At 60.3% G+C, this 17,279-nt stretch overlaps 1 protein-coding gene across 2 annotated transcripts; it reads right to left on the reverse strand.

The window, feature by feature from the left end:
• Positions 1–1,416: 1,416 nt before the first annotated feature.
• Positions 1,417–16,388, reverse strand: LOC118157678 (diacylglycerol kinase beta-like). 2 transcript variants are annotated; one of them, XM_035312102.1, is made up of 23 exons: positions 16,294–16,388; positions 15,200–15,365; positions 14,211–14,450; positions 13,593–13,763; positions 12,711–12,760; positions 11,576–11,650; positions 11,377–11,496; positions 10,404–10,521; positions 10,218–10,306; positions 9,718–9,834; positions 9,543–9,641; positions 9,340–9,453; positions 9,171–9,244; positions 8,964–9,038; positions 8,782–8,867; positions 8,474–8,563; positions 8,126–8,286; positions 7,029–7,093; positions 6,478–6,568; positions 3,491–3,692; positions 2,403–2,523; positions 2,263–2,323; positions 1,417–2,030 (listed from the first exon to the last, which is right to left on the reverse strand). In XM_035312102.1, exons 2-23 carry the CDS (start codon positions 15,333–15,335, stop codon positions 1,932–1,934), a joined length of 2,454 nt encoding a protein of 817 aa, XP_035167993.1. In that variant the 5' UTR covers positions 15,336–15,365; positions 16,294–16,388; the 3' UTR covers positions 1,417–1,931. The 2 variants fall into 2 exon arrangements, with proteins under 2 accessions (XP_035167993.1, XP_035167994.1); XM_035312103.1 differs by having other exon boundaries at positions 1,932–2,030; positions 16,310–16,376.
• Positions 16,389–17,279: the final 891 nt, after the last annotated feature.

Genomic DNA, 17,279 nt, shown 5'->3' on the forward strand with positions numbered 1-17,279 from the left:
AAGCAGGGCCCGCCCGTTGCCCAGGCTGCCGGCGGAGGTTTTGGTGTTTTTTTTTTTTCTTCTTTTTTTCTTCTTTTTTTTTTTTTTTTCTGTTGTTTTTTGATTTAATCCTCCCCAGATGCCAGTGTTGAGATTCCCAGATAACATCAAGGAGGGGCATGGAGAAATGGAGGCTTCACTTTCAAGAGAACTGGGGTTTATTTTGGCGCGCATCCCGTACACTGCCACCTGGCTACTCATTAACGGCCGCCCTGGCTACAGGGGGGGGAGCACATTTACAAGCTGCGGGGGACACGCTCGTGTGCGCTGGCTGCTGCCCTTGGACATCGCTTCCTACCCAGGGGCTTGCACGGGACCTGCAGCCACCGCATCTGTACCCGAGGAGGATGACGAACGACTCCCTTTCAGCTCGCTGTTAACTCTGAAACTTAACGATGGCAGCAGAGCAGGGCACCCCACCAGGCCTGGGGGAGCTGCTGGGAAGGGGAGGCTGATTTGGGGAGCCACGCTCCGCTGTGCAGGGCAGCTGGTGCCTACAGGTGAAGCAGCAAGCCTTCCTGGGCTTTGGTCCTGCCACTGTGAGCCAGGGAATGCACCCAGACCATGGCATCCTCCATGGCCGTGTCCCCTGTCTGGTCCCCATTGCGTTCTGGGAGAAGAGCTGGGCCTCAGGTCTGCGTCCTTGGCTTTGGGGTGGCCCAGGGAGAGATGTGGCTGTGACAAAACCAAGGGCCAGCTGTTCCCGCTGCTCCTTGCAGCAACGCAGCAGTGTCCAAGTGTTGGACCCAGCATTGGTCCCCACTGGGAGGGCACTGTCCTGGCAAAGCAGCTGGGGACGTGCAAAAAGGGGACACTTCCAAGTGGGAGGTTTGGGGCAATGGGAAGCTCCCCGCTGAGCCACCCCGAGCGAGGCAGGAGGCACCATGGATGCAGCCTATGCCAGGGCACTGGCAGGACGGTCAGCAAGAAAGGGGGTGGCATTCGTGTCCAACCTCACCTCATAAAAGGGAAGCGACTCCTGGAGCCTCCCCCCTGCCCCAAGTGTGTTAAATAAATACAGAAATACAAACCCAGATGCAAAGTCCAGCCCGGAGCTGGGGTTTGCTGGGGGCTGGCAGCTCCCCAGGGGATCCCTCCTGGCCATTCCCACACCCCAACGCCTGCTCCTTCTCTCTGCCCTGGGCTCATCCCAGGTCCCAAATGAGGTCTATCCCCGCACAACCTGCCCCACAGGCTGTGGGCTCCAAAGCAGCTTCCAGGGCTGAGAGCGAACACCGCATTTGCATCTGCTTCAAAACAACCCAGAAAAGCTAGCCGAAGGCATGGAAAGCCTGCTCTGGTGGCAGCGACGGAAGCAAGGGTCAGGATGCCATCTCCCCTGGGCTATGAAAATAAATAACTTCTCGGATGCGCAGGTCTGGTGGACAGAAAGCCAGTGCAGCAAAACACCAAGTGTCCTTCGAGAGGGTTACAAATAAATAAGTGAAGCTTGGCTTTTTTCTCAGGAGCACGTTCGTTTGCAGTTCTGCAGGAGGAAGGGGGCAGTTATTTAAATTAAGGGAAAAAAAAAAACAAAACAACACAGTCCTAACGCTGCTCCAGCGAACGCGCTCCTTGCACGCCCGGCTGCCGGTGCCCATCGCTCCGCTCCCGGCTGTGGAAAACACCCGCGGTGGCTGGGAAGGAGCCGCAGAGCCCTTCCCAGGGCAAAGCATCCCCACGGGGCTGGGGTGGCTTCGTCCCCCCACCGTGGCATGGGGGCTGGGGGTGAGCAGGAGCCCCTCCTGCCCCTTGCAGCCTGGGTCTGCTTTCCAAGGCGGCGTTTCCAAAGCAGAGAGAGGGGTCAGGAGAGGCGCGGAGATGAAGGTTGCCAGCCCGCGGGAGGCCTGGGACATCCGGGTGCCTCTGGACTGCAGCTCCTTGAGCATGGGTTAGTCTCGAGTTCGGTTTCTCCTCTTCAGGAAAAAGAAGCTGCTCTTCTGGGGAGGGCCCAGCAGCATTGGCACTTGGCTTTTATGTGTAATTTTGACCTAAAAATAAACAAAGAGCACAGATCGGCGAGCAGCTCCCAACCAGCTGAGGGGTGAGTCATGCTCTGGCTGGGCACCGAGCATCCCCCGGCTCGGGGGCGCCACGGAGCAACCCCAGCCAGCCCGAGAGGGAGCAGCTCAGCACCCAGGAGCAGGGGCACGGAGCCTCCCTGCACCAAGCCCCAGGAGCTGAGCCACCCCCAGCCCCTCTGCCCCTTCCCCAGGGACTCACGGTGCAGGGGGGCTGCATCCAGGGCTCACCATCCACCTGCATGGGCAGCAGCTTGGAGGTCCTGCAAGAGGGAGCGCAGGGTCACGCAGGTGCCAGCTTTTGCTGCCTGCTGGGCGCTCTGCCGGGACAGGGACAAATACCTGATGGTGACAGACGAGCACTGGGCCAACCTCCTTCCTGCGCTCTTCAGCCCCGTGTAGATCTGCCCCATCTCCATCGCGCCCTCCAGCCCTACCACCTCCAGCAGGTGGTCGCTGAGGTCTGCAAGAGAGGGGCATGAGTTGGGGCCGAGCCGTCACATCCCTGCATCCCCGCTTGGGGCATCCCCTCTGCGCCTGTTTGGCTGATGGTGGGGCCCTGGGGCAGCACCACCCCCGCCCCCCTCCCCGGGATGCTCCCCAGGTGGCTAGTGAGAGCGTGCTCGTTTTTTTTTTAAAGTGATTTAACATCAAGCCCAGTGCCAAAAAGCCCCCCTCTGGAGCTGGACTGTGAGCAGGCAGCGCTGGCCGGAGGAGGGCACAGTCAGCCATCTGCCTACAGCAGCAAAATACCGGGTCTGGCTCCAGAGCAGAGCCTGCAGCAAAGCTCCTGCTTTGTCCCACGGGTTTGGCAGGCTGCCTCCGGCCCAGGAAACCGTCCGAGTCTGAGCTCTCCAGCCTGAACCCGTCTGGCTTTCATTCATGGGCAGCCTGAGGGCTCCCGCACACAACCCATCCCCCCAAGCTCACCCGAGCCCCCCTGGCCGATAGGCTCAGTGCCCCGTGTCGGGCAGGCAGCTCCCACAAAATCTTGAGAGTGTAAGTCTCCCTGCCTGAAACAGCACCCGGGTCCCAGCACCAGCCCCCCGCCAGCCCTTTGCACATTGGTGCTGGGTGTAACAAGGCAGAAGCTGCAAGACGCTGGCCAGGGCACAGGCACGGTGCTGGGCAGGGGTATGAGGGGGGCACGGTGCCTCCGGGGACTGCAGGGCTGCTTTTTTCCCTCTGCCACTTGCAGGTGTCCTGGCTCCAGGAGCTGGAGCTCGCAGCTAATGAGCTGCTCCTGCAAGAAGCCAGCCAGGCTGATGGCACTGTGGCAGAGGAAAGCTTAAAAAAAAATCCTTTTGTGCCAATTCTGCAGCTTCCTGCCCTCCTCGGCACCAGTGGCCCTGGAGATGTGAGGCCGGGGTGGGCAGAGCCCCCTGCCCTCCCCAGCTCGCAGGGACCCCTCCCTGGGCACCCCCGCTCACCCTGCGCACAGAACTTGAGCTCCTTGGCGTCGGTGACCACCGTGGCGTGCAGCTTCTCTGGCGCCTTCTTGCTCACCCGGTTGTAGCCGCGCTGCTTCTTGGTCTCGCCCCAGAGGTTGGAGCCGCCGTACATGCTCGGGATGTTGAGGACAGCGATGCCCTCCAGGGAAGTGGTGCTCAGGTCCAGCAGGGTCCCGTCACACTGCCAGACACAAGACAGCTGATCAAGTAGCACCAGCCCAGCCCGGCCCCACAAAAACCTCGTGAGCTTCTCCAGCACCAGCCTTCCCCTTCCCCCTGCTCCACCCGAGCTCTGCAAACCCCAGAGTGTGGCTGCCCCAAGGCTAGCTCCAAACAGTTCGCCTTGTCAGAAACTAGAAATGACTCCGGGGGGAATTACAAGAAAGGTGACAGAGGAAAAATGTCAGGTTTTGGTGCACAGGCCTGTGTCTGGCACTTCACGCTCACACGGCAAGACTGATGGATTTGAAAGCACCCTAAAAAGGGTGAAATATCTGGTGGCTGTGGCTGCCCTGCACAGCTGGGGGCAGCAGATGTGGCAACGCAGCCCTTCACTGCAGGTCGTCTGTTCAGGACGCCCAGCACATGGCATTTACCTCGTCCTCCACCAGGAAGGATGGAGCCTTAGGTCTGAAGAAACAAGAGCTCTTCTGTCTGCATCCCTCTGAAGTCAGGACTGCCGTAGGAAGCAGCCGTCTCTCACTTTCAACTCCATTTTTGCTACAGCATCTGTATTTTCCTTGAAGCATCTGTATTTCTTTCCAAGCATCTGCTCCCTACCTGCTAGGCTACACTTCAGCAAACACCGGCACATTTTTCCCTGCATTTTGGTGATGTGAAGGAATTTCTGCTCCCTGTGTTGCTTTGCCAAGAGAAATGTGAGTTGGCTGATAAAACCCCGGTGCTGCTTTGACTCCTGTTGTTTTGCTTGAGCTGAGGGAAGGCTTCAAGCTTATTTTTAATACACTTTCTATAAGCACTCCTCAGTAGCTGAGCTTGCTGGCCGGCAGAGATGGGCGCATACACAAGGGAGCATCTCTGTTTGTTCAGATCTCCTCTGCCTCCCCTCGAGTCAGTGATCTTATTTTTAGCCTTGCCGTGAAAGCAAAAGGCAGGAATCATCTCCTGGTTTGCAAAAAAATGTCACTCAGAGGCTGGGTTTCACTTATTTCCCAACACATTTTAATAACACCACGATGTGTGGGACTCGTGCCTCGAGCAGCAGATGCTGAGCAAGCGCTCCATGATTCCTCGCAGCGCTGCGGACGACGCACTCCGTGCTCCGGCCGGGCAGAGCCTCGCCCCCTCCCCGACCCCAGGCGTTAATTCCCGGGGGCTTTGAGCACCCCGTCTGCAGTGGCACCTCCACGAGTCCATCGCAGGACTTGGGGGATGGCACAGGCACCTCCACGGGTGCAGTCCCGTGGGGCTGCGGGCACGGGCACGCTGCCGCACACCCGCACCCTGGCGCTGGGCCGGCGAGCAGAAGCAGTTTCTCCCTCTGCAGCCCTCCTCTGTTTGCATGCCAGCGTGCTACAATGGGCTCTTTGAGCTGGGGCAGCTGACGGCGTGCTGGCAGCGACGCTGGAAGTAGAAATTTGCAGCTGGGGAAAAAGCAAATTCATTTCCAGGAGCTGTACCGCAGCGAGTGCCAATTTCCAAAACAAAACTGCCATTTCTCTGCACGGATGACAGTTGCCTCGGAGCTGGAGGGAGGACGGGCTGCTGCTACTTTCAACTTAAAAAGCTGCCGGGTTAACGCTTTCCTGCCGGCACGGCAGAGGCACCAGGGGCATCCTACAGCAGCCCCTGGCCCTGGGGCTGGGGTCTCACCCTCCCAGGCAGCCGCATGCATGGCGGTAGCAGCTGATGGGGCAGTGCAGGGCAGGAGCTCCTGCCCCGTCTCATCTGGAGGGCAGAGCTGGAGCTCTGAAGGACTTAGGAGGGGCTGGAGCTTCCCGTGTAGACACAGGCTTCAAAACCTCTCTTCACACGCTCCTCACACTCGGCAGCTCTCCTGGCCGTCCGGGATGCCCACGCTGCACTCACTAACAGCTCCGTGTGCAGCACGGCCAGACCCACAACAGCAACAGTTGTGGTTTGTTTTGTTTTGTTTTGTTGTTTTTTGTTTTTTTTTTTCAGTAGCCCTCAAGAATCAGTTCTAAAAGGGGGCATTTATGCAGAGATAAGGCGAGCCGGAAGTTTGCAGCAAAGCCCAGCACAAACCCCACCAATGCAAACTGCAAAATGACAGAGCTCTTAGCAACCGCTGGCACGCAGCGGTCCCTCCTCCCTCCTCTAATTAAAGGCTGTTTCCATGTAATCCAAAGACGGCTGTGAGCAGACACGGAGTTTACAGAGAGAATATTCCAGGCACACTCTCAAATTCAGCTGGAAGGGGAAAAATACAGGGCTATTCTTCTGCCTGCAGCTGGCTGGCCTTGCAGCGAGCTCCTCGCTGGAGATGTGGGGCTGTGTTTGAAGAGCGGCTGCCTCACCGACGCACAGACTTTAACAAAATTCTTCCCTGGATGTGCCCGGCCCCTGGAGACCCTCCCCAACACGCTGCCGCTGAGCACATCCCACGGGAGCACTGAGGGCTGCTCCCTCGGCGTGCCAGCAAAGAGGGCAGGGGACAAGGGGACTCAGCACAGGGGGCTGCTGAGGTGGGTGGCAGGTCTGTGGGACGCTTCAGCTTGGACAATCGGGAACTCTTGCTCCTGCTCTTTGATAATTTAATGATGAATTATTTGATTAATTAATTAGTTTGGTCATTATCAGCCTGGCTGCAGGGGCTGCAGAGGTTTGGGCGCTGTACACACCTGTCCCACAGGGGGACACCGAGGTCCTGCCACCACCCCGGGGTGTCAGAGCTGTCCTGGCACCCTATCCCCGAAGCTCCAAAGACACCAACTGAGAGACCTCGGCGAAACCTCCCGAAATGCCCCATCTTCCTGGAAACTCACCTCCACCTCGACGTAGTCGTGGAGCTTCTTGCAGGTGGCGGCGAAAGTTTCTGACGTGCCGAACTCGAAGTACCACAGCTTGTTCTTCATCCTGGGGTGCAAGGAGCAGCGTGAGCAACCTTCTTGGGGGTGCCAGCTCGCCCCCGCCCCGCAGCCAGAAGCGAGAGGGGCTGCAAGACCCTTTCTGGAGCCACCATGATGGGGACATGAGCCACCCCGGCCTCCCCTGGCCTCCCCCAGTGGAACCATTTCTGCGAAGCTCTGGCAGGACCATGGCTAGCCGTGACCTGCTCCCTGCCCTGCCCTCGCCGCACGGCTTGCTCCTGCTGGTCCAGAATTCCTCGCTAATTACAAAGCGTTATGAACGCAAGTGGACGCGCTGCCAAGTTGGAGCAGCCTGCCATGTGAACTGCCCCGTTCCACGGGGAGAGGGGCGAGAGGAGCCTGCCCATGGTGGTGGTGGAAGGGGAGGGGGCTCCAGCACGTCCCCTCAGCGCTGGGGGACACCGGGCAGCCCCACGATGGTGGCAGGGCAGCCGGGCAGCGCTTACCTGCTGTTGAATTTCTCAGGGTGCTTTTCTCGCATGACGTGGAAGCGGTGGGCAATGGAGGCATCCTGCACAGAGAGGAGGGCAGAGATACCCATGGCACGGTAGTGAGAGGGCTGGGAAATAGAGCCCCCCCCCTCCCCGTGTGCGCAATGGGATGCAGGAGCTCGGCGCTTTGCCCCCAGCACGTGGCTCTCTGCAGGGCAGCCCCAGTCGCACCACCCGAGGCCGTGCAGCCCCGGCATGGAGCCGGGCACCGCTCCAGCAGGACAAAGGGGCCTGGCTTTGGGATGAGGCTCCCGAGGCTAGCGGGCACCATTTTGGGGGTGTACAAGGAATGCCCACCACTGCTGCAGAGCCACACGTGGGCCTTGGAAGCGCATGAGGTGGCGGCTTGTTAGAGGGGCTCAGGACCTCTGCGGGCGCTTCCCATGTAACTGAGACGGCAGCCTCAGCCAGGGCTGCTCAGAGAGCTTTGAATGGGCTCGTTAAGCAAGGCACAATTAGCACACTTGGCCTCCGTCCCTCCTCATGGAGCCTCCAAGTAGAAATGCTGCCAAGAGAGGGCGGGGGGATGCGGGGAAGCCCAAGGTTGAACCCAGCGCGGGGGCCATTTGCAACCCAAAGCCTCCCTGCCCACCACCCGGCACCAGGAGCGGAGGAGGCGATGGGAAGCTCATGCCTGCTCCCTGCTCCTGCTTTCCCACGTTGTGCTCAGCTTGGCTTTTGGGGACTGGCCACGATGGCACAGGGCTCTGGGGAGCATGGCACTCCCGTCCCTTTGGGCGCAGCGAGGAGCCTGGGTCCAGCAGTGCCCTCACACAGGCAACCCGGCGGTGGCTCCCCCGGGCCCCTACCTGGGCAGCAAAGCACCAGAGGGGTTTTTAGCTGCCTCAGAGCTTTTTGGGGTTGAGTAGGGGGGTACAGGTGGTGGGAACTGGCATCCTGGGCTGCCTCGCTCCAGATGAGGAGCATTTCCCAGGGGCGGCGGGATCACCCCAAAAGCCCTGATCCAGGCAGGTTGGGGGCTGTGGCTGTGCCGGGGCGCTCTGCTGGGCTCCTGCTCTGGCCAGCCTCGTTCGCATGGCCCTGCTACTCACCACCCCAATAGAGAAGTAGTTGTTGATGATGCTGTAGGGGACAGGGTCTCCGTTGGCCTCCTTGTCGCTGGGAATCACATCTATCTGCCAGCGGTCGAGCATCACCTCAGTGCTGTGCTCGATGTCCTTCAAGACCTTCATCAGGCTGCCTCCTTCGTAGCCTGGACGGGACAGAAGAGGCCTTGGAGGAGGATGGAGGAGGGCGAAGGGGAGCAGAGCCATGCTGCATGGCTCTGGAGCTGGTGGGGGAGCACCAGCGAGGTGCTGCCCTGGGATGGCACCCCATGGGCACATGCGGGGGCACCCCTGGGCTGAATCCCCTCCAGGGCAATGCTCACACAGCCTCACCTCCTCCCCAGCGCAGGCACCTGGCCAAGTCATTGCCTGTCCCCAGGGGCAGCACAGCCACCGGCGGGTGCTTCAGCAGGTTCGCCTTGTCTGCAGAGCAAGGAGAAAGAGGTCTGGGGCAGCGCTGGAGGGGCAGCACCCAGGCTGGGCTTGTTCCCTGCTCCTCTCGATGTCCCTCCTCATGCCAGCAGAGCCCAGGGGCTGTTTGAGGTGGCAGGACCCAGGCACAGCTCTTGCGGGGGATACGGGGACGGATGCTCTGCAGGAGCCAGGCTATGTATCAGATGGTGTCCCTGCTGCTTGCTAACCTATGCAGTCCAGGATCCAGCCCACGGTGCCATCCCCTCCGCAGGCCAGGATGCGGAAATCTGGAGTGTCCCGGAAAAAGCTCAGCCTGGATGGGGCGAAGAGAGAAAGGCGGTCACGGAGCAGGGCGGGGGGGGGCGGGGGGGGGTTGGGGCGGCTGCTGGTGGCTGCAGCACCTCCGTACCCGGGAGTGGGCCCGCCACGGTCCAGGTTGTACACCTGCCGCGGGTTGAGCAGGTAGTGAAACTTTCGGAGGACCCTGGGGAAAGAGAGAGAGTGAGGGATGCCACGGAGGAGAGTCCACATCTGGCGGCTGGGGCATCCTGATGGGACACAGACCCCAGCGGTGGGGCCAGGGAGGGATGCTGTCCCCAGACAGGGGCACACCTACCGCTCCCCTTGCCTTCCTCCGCTCTTGGGGTTCACAAACACCAGCAGGGGGTGCGTCCCGGGCCTGGGGCTGATCTGTGAGGCAGAAAGAAAGCACGAAGGCTGCAAACACCTGGCCCCCGTGGGGGCTGGCCCGGCAGGGCTGGCCGTGGCCCGGTGGTGGACCCTACCTGCAGACCTTGCCCATCCGCCGTGGTAGCATTGAACTTGAAGCTCTGGCTGTCCTCGGGGCTGGTGCCAGCCGGGGAGTCGCTCTCAGACCTCCGACAGTGGGACTGCCGGTCCTGGTGGACGAGGTGAGGGGTGGGTGGGGAGGCCGTGGGGACAGGGCAGCGGGCTGGGCGCGGGGCCGTGGGGCCAGGTGGCCACATACCAGGACCGCCGGGCAGATGTAGGAAGGCAGCAGGATGTGGTCCCGCAGCGGGCCCCCGTCGCATTCTGGCTTCACGTGAGAGGCGCATTTGTTGTGAAGCTGGGAGGCAGGGAGCGGCGTCACGGAGGTGGCATCATGGTGCAGCCCACCAGCCCGCCTGCCCCTGCCCACTCACAGTGACTTGGCACCAGACGCAGTGCAGGCCAGTGATGCCCTGGTAGCACTTGATGCTCTTGTGGCACCGGTCACACTTGACGGGGGAATTGCCCTCGATCCAGGTGTGCTGCATCACCTGGGGGGGGGGGGGCCGAGGCGGCAGCCACAAGCCCTCCAGCCTCCTCTCTGGCTCTGTGGCTACCTCCTGGATTTGGGATTTGGGGGGGCTTTCTCACAGGGGTGCTGGCTGGCACTGCCCTTCCCAAAGCACCCCCCGACACAGCTATAACAGGTCTCTGCTGCCCTGCGCAGCATACCGGGGCCACCAGCCCCCTCCAAGCACCCGCTCCCCTGCAGAACCATGTCAGGGATGGGGCTCCCGAGGTTGGGAACGTGCAAGAGCTGCAAACCCCAGGGAGAAAACAAAACAAAACAAAACAAAACAACAAAACATGCAGGACACCGTGGGGCAGGAGATGGAAGGGCCAGAGACGTGCTGTGCACCAGCCACCTACTCACATTGGTGTTTCTCTTGGACTTGGCGTAGGTGCTGATGCAGGAGGCGATCTCTTTGGACACGCACCTCTCGTGGACGGTGTATTTGCAGACTGGCAGGAGGGAAGGAAGAGGTGAGTGTGAGCCTTGAGTGCCCTGCTGGGCGCCGGCAGGGATGGGGTGCTGGGAGGTCCTGGGGACGTGACTTACAGGAGCAGCAGAGGCCCTGCTTGCGGACACCCAGCAGCATGGTGCGGCAGAAGTTGCAGTAGGCAGGCTTCTTGAAGTGCTTCAGCCTCCAAGCGTGCTGCCCGTCGTCCTTCACATTCTGCAGGGCAACAGGGCAGAGTGTGTGTGGGGGTCATTCCCTGCTCCCTTTCCCTCCCTGGTGTCCCCCCCACACTCATGCTGCCCCCGGTGCTGGGCACATCTCCCCAGGGACATTCAGCTCCTGGCCTGGCAGTGGGGACACTTTGCAGGTGATGCCACATCTGGGGCCAGGGCACTGCCACCACGTGCCTGTCACCACATCACCCCCACCAGATACCGGCTCCCTGCAAGCAGCTTCACGTCGTCTTTACTTTATTTGCCATGCAAAACTGCTTGCTGAGCAGGGAGAGCAAATAAAGCCAGCTGAAACCCTCGCTGGATGAGCACGTCTCTTAAATCTGGGCACAAATACTTCCCAGTACCCACTTAAGTGGGCTGAGTTTTCCTGCCTGAAAATCTCCCACTTAAAATTCCCTGGTGGCTTGAGTTTTCCTGCCTGAAAATCTGCCCGCTCGCGTCTCCATAGAAAGCAAACCCCAGAACTGGCAAAAAGCCCAAACTTTCCCTGCAAACTATCATAAGGTGTCTGGGGACTTGGATGCACCTTGAAGACATGAAGCTTGGTAGGATGAAAAAACAGGAAAGGGAAATAAAGAGGGTGGAAACCACCTGAACTCTGCTCTTGGGATCCCGCCCCAGCAGAGGGACCTGGCATTTTTTTGGGAGCTCGTCTCCTGGGTTAAACGTGTGGAAATGGAGCACACTGCGATGGTGTGGAGCAAAGCCAGGCCCATGTGGGCTGCTGAGGGGAGGCTGCCCTCCCGTGGCTCCTGGCGCTGCGGCCTCGCTCTACACGGCGGCCTCCTCCAGGTCCTCTGAGAGGGCCCGGCAGCAGCATGAGAGTGAGCCTCACCGTCTCCATGCCCAGCAGGACCAGCAAGGGGATGGTGGTCATGCCGCCCCGGATCCACTCCTCCAGTGTCACGTTCCCGTCATGGTCGTAGTCGATCTCCTCCATCATTTCCTTCAGGATCTGCAGGACGGGGAGAGGCGTTGGCACAGCGGTGTGGTGCCTGGCCCCGAGTCCCCCCAGGCCCCAGCTGGGCACTCACAGGCTTCAGCTCGGTGGAGTCCCACTCCAGGTACTCGGCCACGTGCACCATCTGGTTGATGATACGATCCAGCTCCTGTGCACGGAGACATGGCCACGCTGGGAGGTGAGGGGCAGCTGCAGGCCTTGGAGGCTCTAAGGCGCCCAAGGCTGCCCTGGGCACAAGCCCACGCAAGCCGCAGGCTGGCAGCACCCCAGCTCTCAGCGGGGAACCGAACCGCTTTTTGCTCAGAGAACCCACCCCAAAAACTGCACTGGGTTATCTATTGGAAAAACCACCCTGGCAGAACAAGGGGTTTCAAGGGAAATACCCACAGAAAACAGAGAAAACGTCACTTATGCTGTTGTTGTTGTTCTTTTTTTCTTCCCTGTGCACTAAAATTCCTTTTCTCAAATACAGGCACCTGACTTGGAACCAGAATTGGCCATGGGTGAATTATTTTTAGCTGCTGCCAGATGCTGCAAAGCAGGAGCATGCTCTGTGACTTTGGGCCCCTCACTACAAGAAGGACGTCGAGGCCCTGGAGCGTGTCCAGAGCAGGGCTATGAAGCTGGGGAAGGGCCTGGGACACAAGTCCTGTGAGGAGCGGCTGAGGGAGCTGGGGGTGTTTGGTCTGGAGAAGAGGAGGCTCAGGGAGACCTCATTGCTCTCTGCCACTGCCTGAAAGGAAGCTGTGGGGAGCTGGGGGTCGGCCTCTTCTCACAGGTAACTGGTGGTAGGACCAGAGGGAATGGCCTCAAGCTGTGCCAGGGGAGGTTCAGGTTGGAAATGAGGAGACATTTCTTCTCAGAAAGAGCAGTCAGGCATTGGGACGGGTTGTCCAGGGAGGTGGTGGCGTCACCGTCCCTGGGGGTGTTCAAGGCAAGGTTGGACGTGGTGCTTGGGGACATGGTTCAGTGGGTGACATTGGTGGTAGGGGGGTGCTTGGACCAGATGATCTTGGAGGGCTTTTCCAACCCTAATGATTGTACTGAATTGTATTGAATTGTATTGAATTGTATTCTGTCCTGTCCTGTCCCATTCCCCGACTCACCCTGCCTTCATCCTCTGTGCCACTAGCCTGCCCTGCACCAGCCCACCTGCACCCATGGAGAGGACATCCTGCATCACCCCAGGCTTCTCCCCTCAGGCTTACCGAGCTGTCCAGGATGCCATTCCCATCGGTGTCATAGAGGCGAAACATAACTGAAGGGAGAAGAAAAGCCGTTGCAGGTTGGACCTGGCCCATGGCCCCCCACGCCCTGGTGCCTCATACTGCGTGCTTCTTCCCCTTCTTTTCCTTGGGGAAGGGTCTGAATTTCCAACAAGAGGGAAAGATAAATGTATGCCAGGCCACATATCTACCCGTGGGGCTGCTGCAGCCTGTGCCCATGCCTTCCTCCGGGATCCTGGTGGGAAGGGTCACGGCCGGACCCTGCTCAGCATCCCTCAGTGCCCACAGCCATCACCAGCCCATGCTGGTCCCACCTGGGACAACCTTCACGCCCAGTTAAAGTTTCCAAAGTTTCCAAATACCTGCTGTCAGGTCCCCAGGTGCCCCATGGTGGCATTAACCCAGGGAATACCAGGGAATAAAACTGGGGTGGTGGTGGTGGACAAAAGCAGGGATCACAAGGGTTTAATTCTAGCCCCGCATTTGTTCTCCAGCCCTGCAGCCCCGCAGGCTTGCAGCCAGCCTAGCTCCAATCCCCAGCGGAGCGCGTGTTGTGCAGCCCACCCTGCAGTGGCTGTTGGCCATGCCTTCATCAGTTAATTACAACGCCACGTCTGAAACAATCCGTCGGTGTGATCAGCAGCAAATACCAGCACTTCACTTTCTCCCTCTTTGAAATATTGCTCTTTTTTGGGAAAACATCCTGTGGCCTCATCTTTGCCATGGCCTGGCCTGGGGCAGAGGTGATGGGAGAGGAGGATGCAGTGTGTCTGGCCCTTGCATCTCCTCCAGGAACCAGTCCCCCCCAGTTCCTCCCAGTTCACCCAGTAACTGGCAGCCTGCAGCCCCCGGGGTCCCACTTACATTCGAGCTTGTCCTCCGCCCGTCCCCTCTCCAGCAGGGACAGGTAGCAGACGATGTCCTTCAAGTAGACCACCTGAGCCAGGGAGGCTGGGGGGTGCGGGGGAGCAGCTTTCAGGGCACTGTGGCTTTTCCGGAGGCTGAAGGGCAACCTCTTCTCCGAGCTCCTCGAGCCTGCAGGCAGGGAGGGAGGGGAGAGAATTAGGGCTGCACATTCAGGAGGGGGCTGCGGGATTCTCCAGGGTGCTCTGCAGGACTCGGGTGGCATGGAGGGACACGGGGCTGAGTGATGACACCTGTCCCCAGGGAAGGGGACAACCCATGCTGGCGCTGCCAGTGTCACCTGCAGCAGATGGACGCTCGCTCCCGGTGCAGCAGTGAGTCACTTCGTTAACACCTCTCTCCCTAGGAACTGCTGCCAGGTAATTAAGACATTGAGTGGCAGCGGCTCTGTGGCTCAGGACCGGTGGCATTGGTGTGTGAAGCAAAGGTATTGAGGCCCTGGGGAGCCGCCTGGTTGGGAAAGTCACTGCCGCTGCCATGGGGACACCACCAGCAGCGTGGGGATCCCGTGGGAGCCACCCTGCCACCCATCCCCTGCGCAGCCCTGGCCGAGCTCACCTGGAGACTGTGGGCTGAGCAGGGAACCTGAGGAGACCTTTGAAGACCCTGAGGAGTTATGAGCAGAGGGGGTGCCAGTGGTGGACTTCTGGGAGGATGACCGGGACCAGCTGGGTGAGGCGTTGGCGATGGATGCCGGGCTCAGGGACGCCGGCTGTGGCTCGGCCGTGCTGCTGTGGCAGCCCTTGGGCTCAGCCGCATGCCGCCCAAGGGCACTCAGCAGCGTTTTCCCGTTGATCCCTGCAAAAAGGATGGATCCCCATGGGCGTGGGGAACTTGTCTGCCTCCCCCGCTAGCCCTGTCCTCCAGGAGCCCCCTGCCCACCCAGCTGCCAGCCGCTAGCCACCGCGTCCTCTTTGCTTGCCCACAAGTGGGCTGGCATCCTGGCCTGGGGCTCAATGGGGGTCCTGCACCACAGCTGCCCCCCACCCTCCGGCACGGCTGGTGGCTCCCACCACATCCCTGGGGGAAGGACCACCGCTGTGCAGGGGGCTGACACGTCCTTTGCATGCACCAGAGGAGGCTCTTTTATCGTTTTTGCAGTTTAAATAGCTTTCAGCAGATGTCTCCACACGCTGCAAATCCACCAGGCAGGGGACAGAGCCATCGGGTCGGGTGCTCAGCCCCCCAGCCAGCGACCCCACTCTCCACGGCTGCACACCTCGTGGCCACCAGCATCGGTACCTGTGACAGGGGCACAGGCCACCTCGGTCTGGATGGAGATGCCAGCATCAAGTGACTTTGGCTCTGAACCCGTGGAGAAGTGGAGAAATAAGTGCCATGAAGCCCCCTGGGTCCCCGATCCTGGGGATAAGCCCCGTCCTTCGTGGTGCAGAGCAGGGCTGGGGGGAGCTGATGGCAAGGATCCAGGCTGTGGCAGCCCTGCTGGGGCTGGACCCTGTGTCCCCACCATGGCCCCTGCCCCTGTGCCACCACAGGAACGGTGTCGCCCCCCTGGGCACCCAGCAGCAGGGGCAGAGCCGGCTCACCAAGTGCACCGAACTGAGGGATGCCGGGGCTCTGGCGCTGGGCCTCGGGGGACGCCTGGCATATCTTCCGCTTGAAGGACGTGAAGAGGTGCTGGCAAAGCTCCTCGGGCACCTCCACCTCCAGGTAGGTCTTCATGAAGAGGCGAAAGCCCTCGTAGTCGATGGGCTGGGGAGGGCGGAGGGGAGGCTGTGGGGGAGGCCCAGGGCAGGTGGCGGGGACAGAGCCCCTTGCCCTCCCTGCTGCCACGTGTGGGGCCTCCGCCACAAACCGGCCTCCGCGCCTGCTGCCTCCCCAGCACCCAGCTTCCATGGGGCAGGCCTGGGGGCAGCCCCCAGTGCTGGGCACCCGCAGAACCCCATCAGGCACCCGCTGGTGGCAGCGGGCAAGGACCACCACGGCGAGGCCCAGAGGAGCCAGGAGGTTTAACAAAAGGGGAGAAACATTTGCCCTGGGCTGCCTGGGACCCCCTGGCCTTGCGCACACAGTGCTGGAGGCTGCAGGAGTGCAGGATGCAAAGGGGCCCCAGGCTGCCCGTGTGCTGGGGCCATGCTAGGACTGGTGCCACCTGGGCTGGAGGCATTTTTGGGGACAGAACAGAGACATCTCCTTTGCGGCATCCTGGAGCCCCACCGTGAGCTTAAATAGCCGGGTAGCTCGGCTGCCCCTCCTTGCTGCATTCAACCTGCCGGTTTTCTCATTTCACCTTGTTTCTAGTGATTACGGCCCCTCTGAAAAGGCTCTGTCATGCTGGCACATGAACGACTCTCTAAAAAGCACCTCTTGGAAAAAATAACCCTGACCTTCCTTTGGCAAGTGTGACAAAGTAGAGGGCCTGCCGGGTCCTTGGATTGGCAACAGCAAAATAATTTGCTCTGGGGGAAGTGTATGCAAGCAGTTAGAGAAAGTAAACCCCCTCCCTGCCTCTGCCTGGCAAGGAGGTGCCCCAAAATACTCTTTGCAAGGGTCCCTGCAGTGCTGGGACTCGGTGGCAGGGAGTGGGATGGGACTGGGGAGCCAGCTGAGGAGCTATGGGCTCCCTGCAGCATTTCCTGCGTCAGCATGGCCAAGCAGCCTGGAGGGAAAAGGGCCGTACCTGTTCAGGGTTGTACCTCGAGAGGACGCCATCCCCGTGGAACTCCTCCAGGACATCCTTGAGCTTCTTGGTGGAGTCTGGGGAGACAAAGACATTGCACTGAGCAGGGCACCAGCAGGTTCCCCATTGCCCCCAGACTATTGGCAACAAGTTTCCTCGCTGATCCACAATTTCTGGAACACCCAGGTCCCCTACCTGCCTGGGCAGGGGCCACCTGTGCTGCACTTTTCTCCCTTTTGGAGGGGCGCAGTGTGCTGGGGGGGCTGCCCCACCGCCCCAAACCCTCCCCCAAGCATCCCACGGCAGCACAAAGCCCTGTGAGCAGGACCTGCCCTCCTAGCACCATGGCCAGGCACCCATTTCATGGGCGCTGATCCAGGACTCGGGACGGGCACATGCTGGGGATGGTGGTAGGGCCAGGGAGTGGTGTGGGGGCTCTGAGGGCTAGGGAGGACCCCAGGGAGCTCCTGGGGTGGGCCAGGGGTCATCTGAGGTTGGCCCCGTTTCCACAAGACACCCCAGTTCGTACCAGTGTCAGGAGAGGGTGCTGTGGGAAACGCTGCGTTCACACCCCACACCTCTGTCCTGGGTAGGGGGGGGGATGGCTCCTCCACCACCCTCCTGCCCTTCGGACAGCAAACGCACCTCTTTTTCTAGGAAAGAAAAAACTTCTGCACACTTGAAAGCTGTGCCGACGTTCAAAACATTTCAATTTCCGTGATTAGCCCCTTGTGGATTGCACAAGGGTGGCAGAGTGATGTCTGGAGAAGGGAAGGATATTCACAGTTGTACAAAACACCAGCTCCTTCTCCAGCAGCCCCTATGGAGCTGCTGCCAGGCACGCTGCAGCCGCCCCCTGCTTGCCGAGCGAGTCTCGCTTGCCAAACTTTGATCAACCAAACGAAGACGTTGTGCACGGACTCGGCATTACAGATGGTGTTTTATGGTCTGTGATTAAATACCGCAGAGCCCGCTCTCTGAAGAGG

Source organism: Oxyura jamaicensis (assembly GCF_011077185.1).
Source record: "Oxyura jamaicensis isolate SHBP4307 breed ruddy duck chromosome 9 unlocalized genomic scaffold, BPBGC_Ojam_1.0 oxy9_random_OJ106420, whole genome shotgun sequence".
NCBI lineage: Eukaryota > Metazoa > Chordata > Aves > Anseriformes > Anatidae > Oxyura > Oxyura jamaicensis.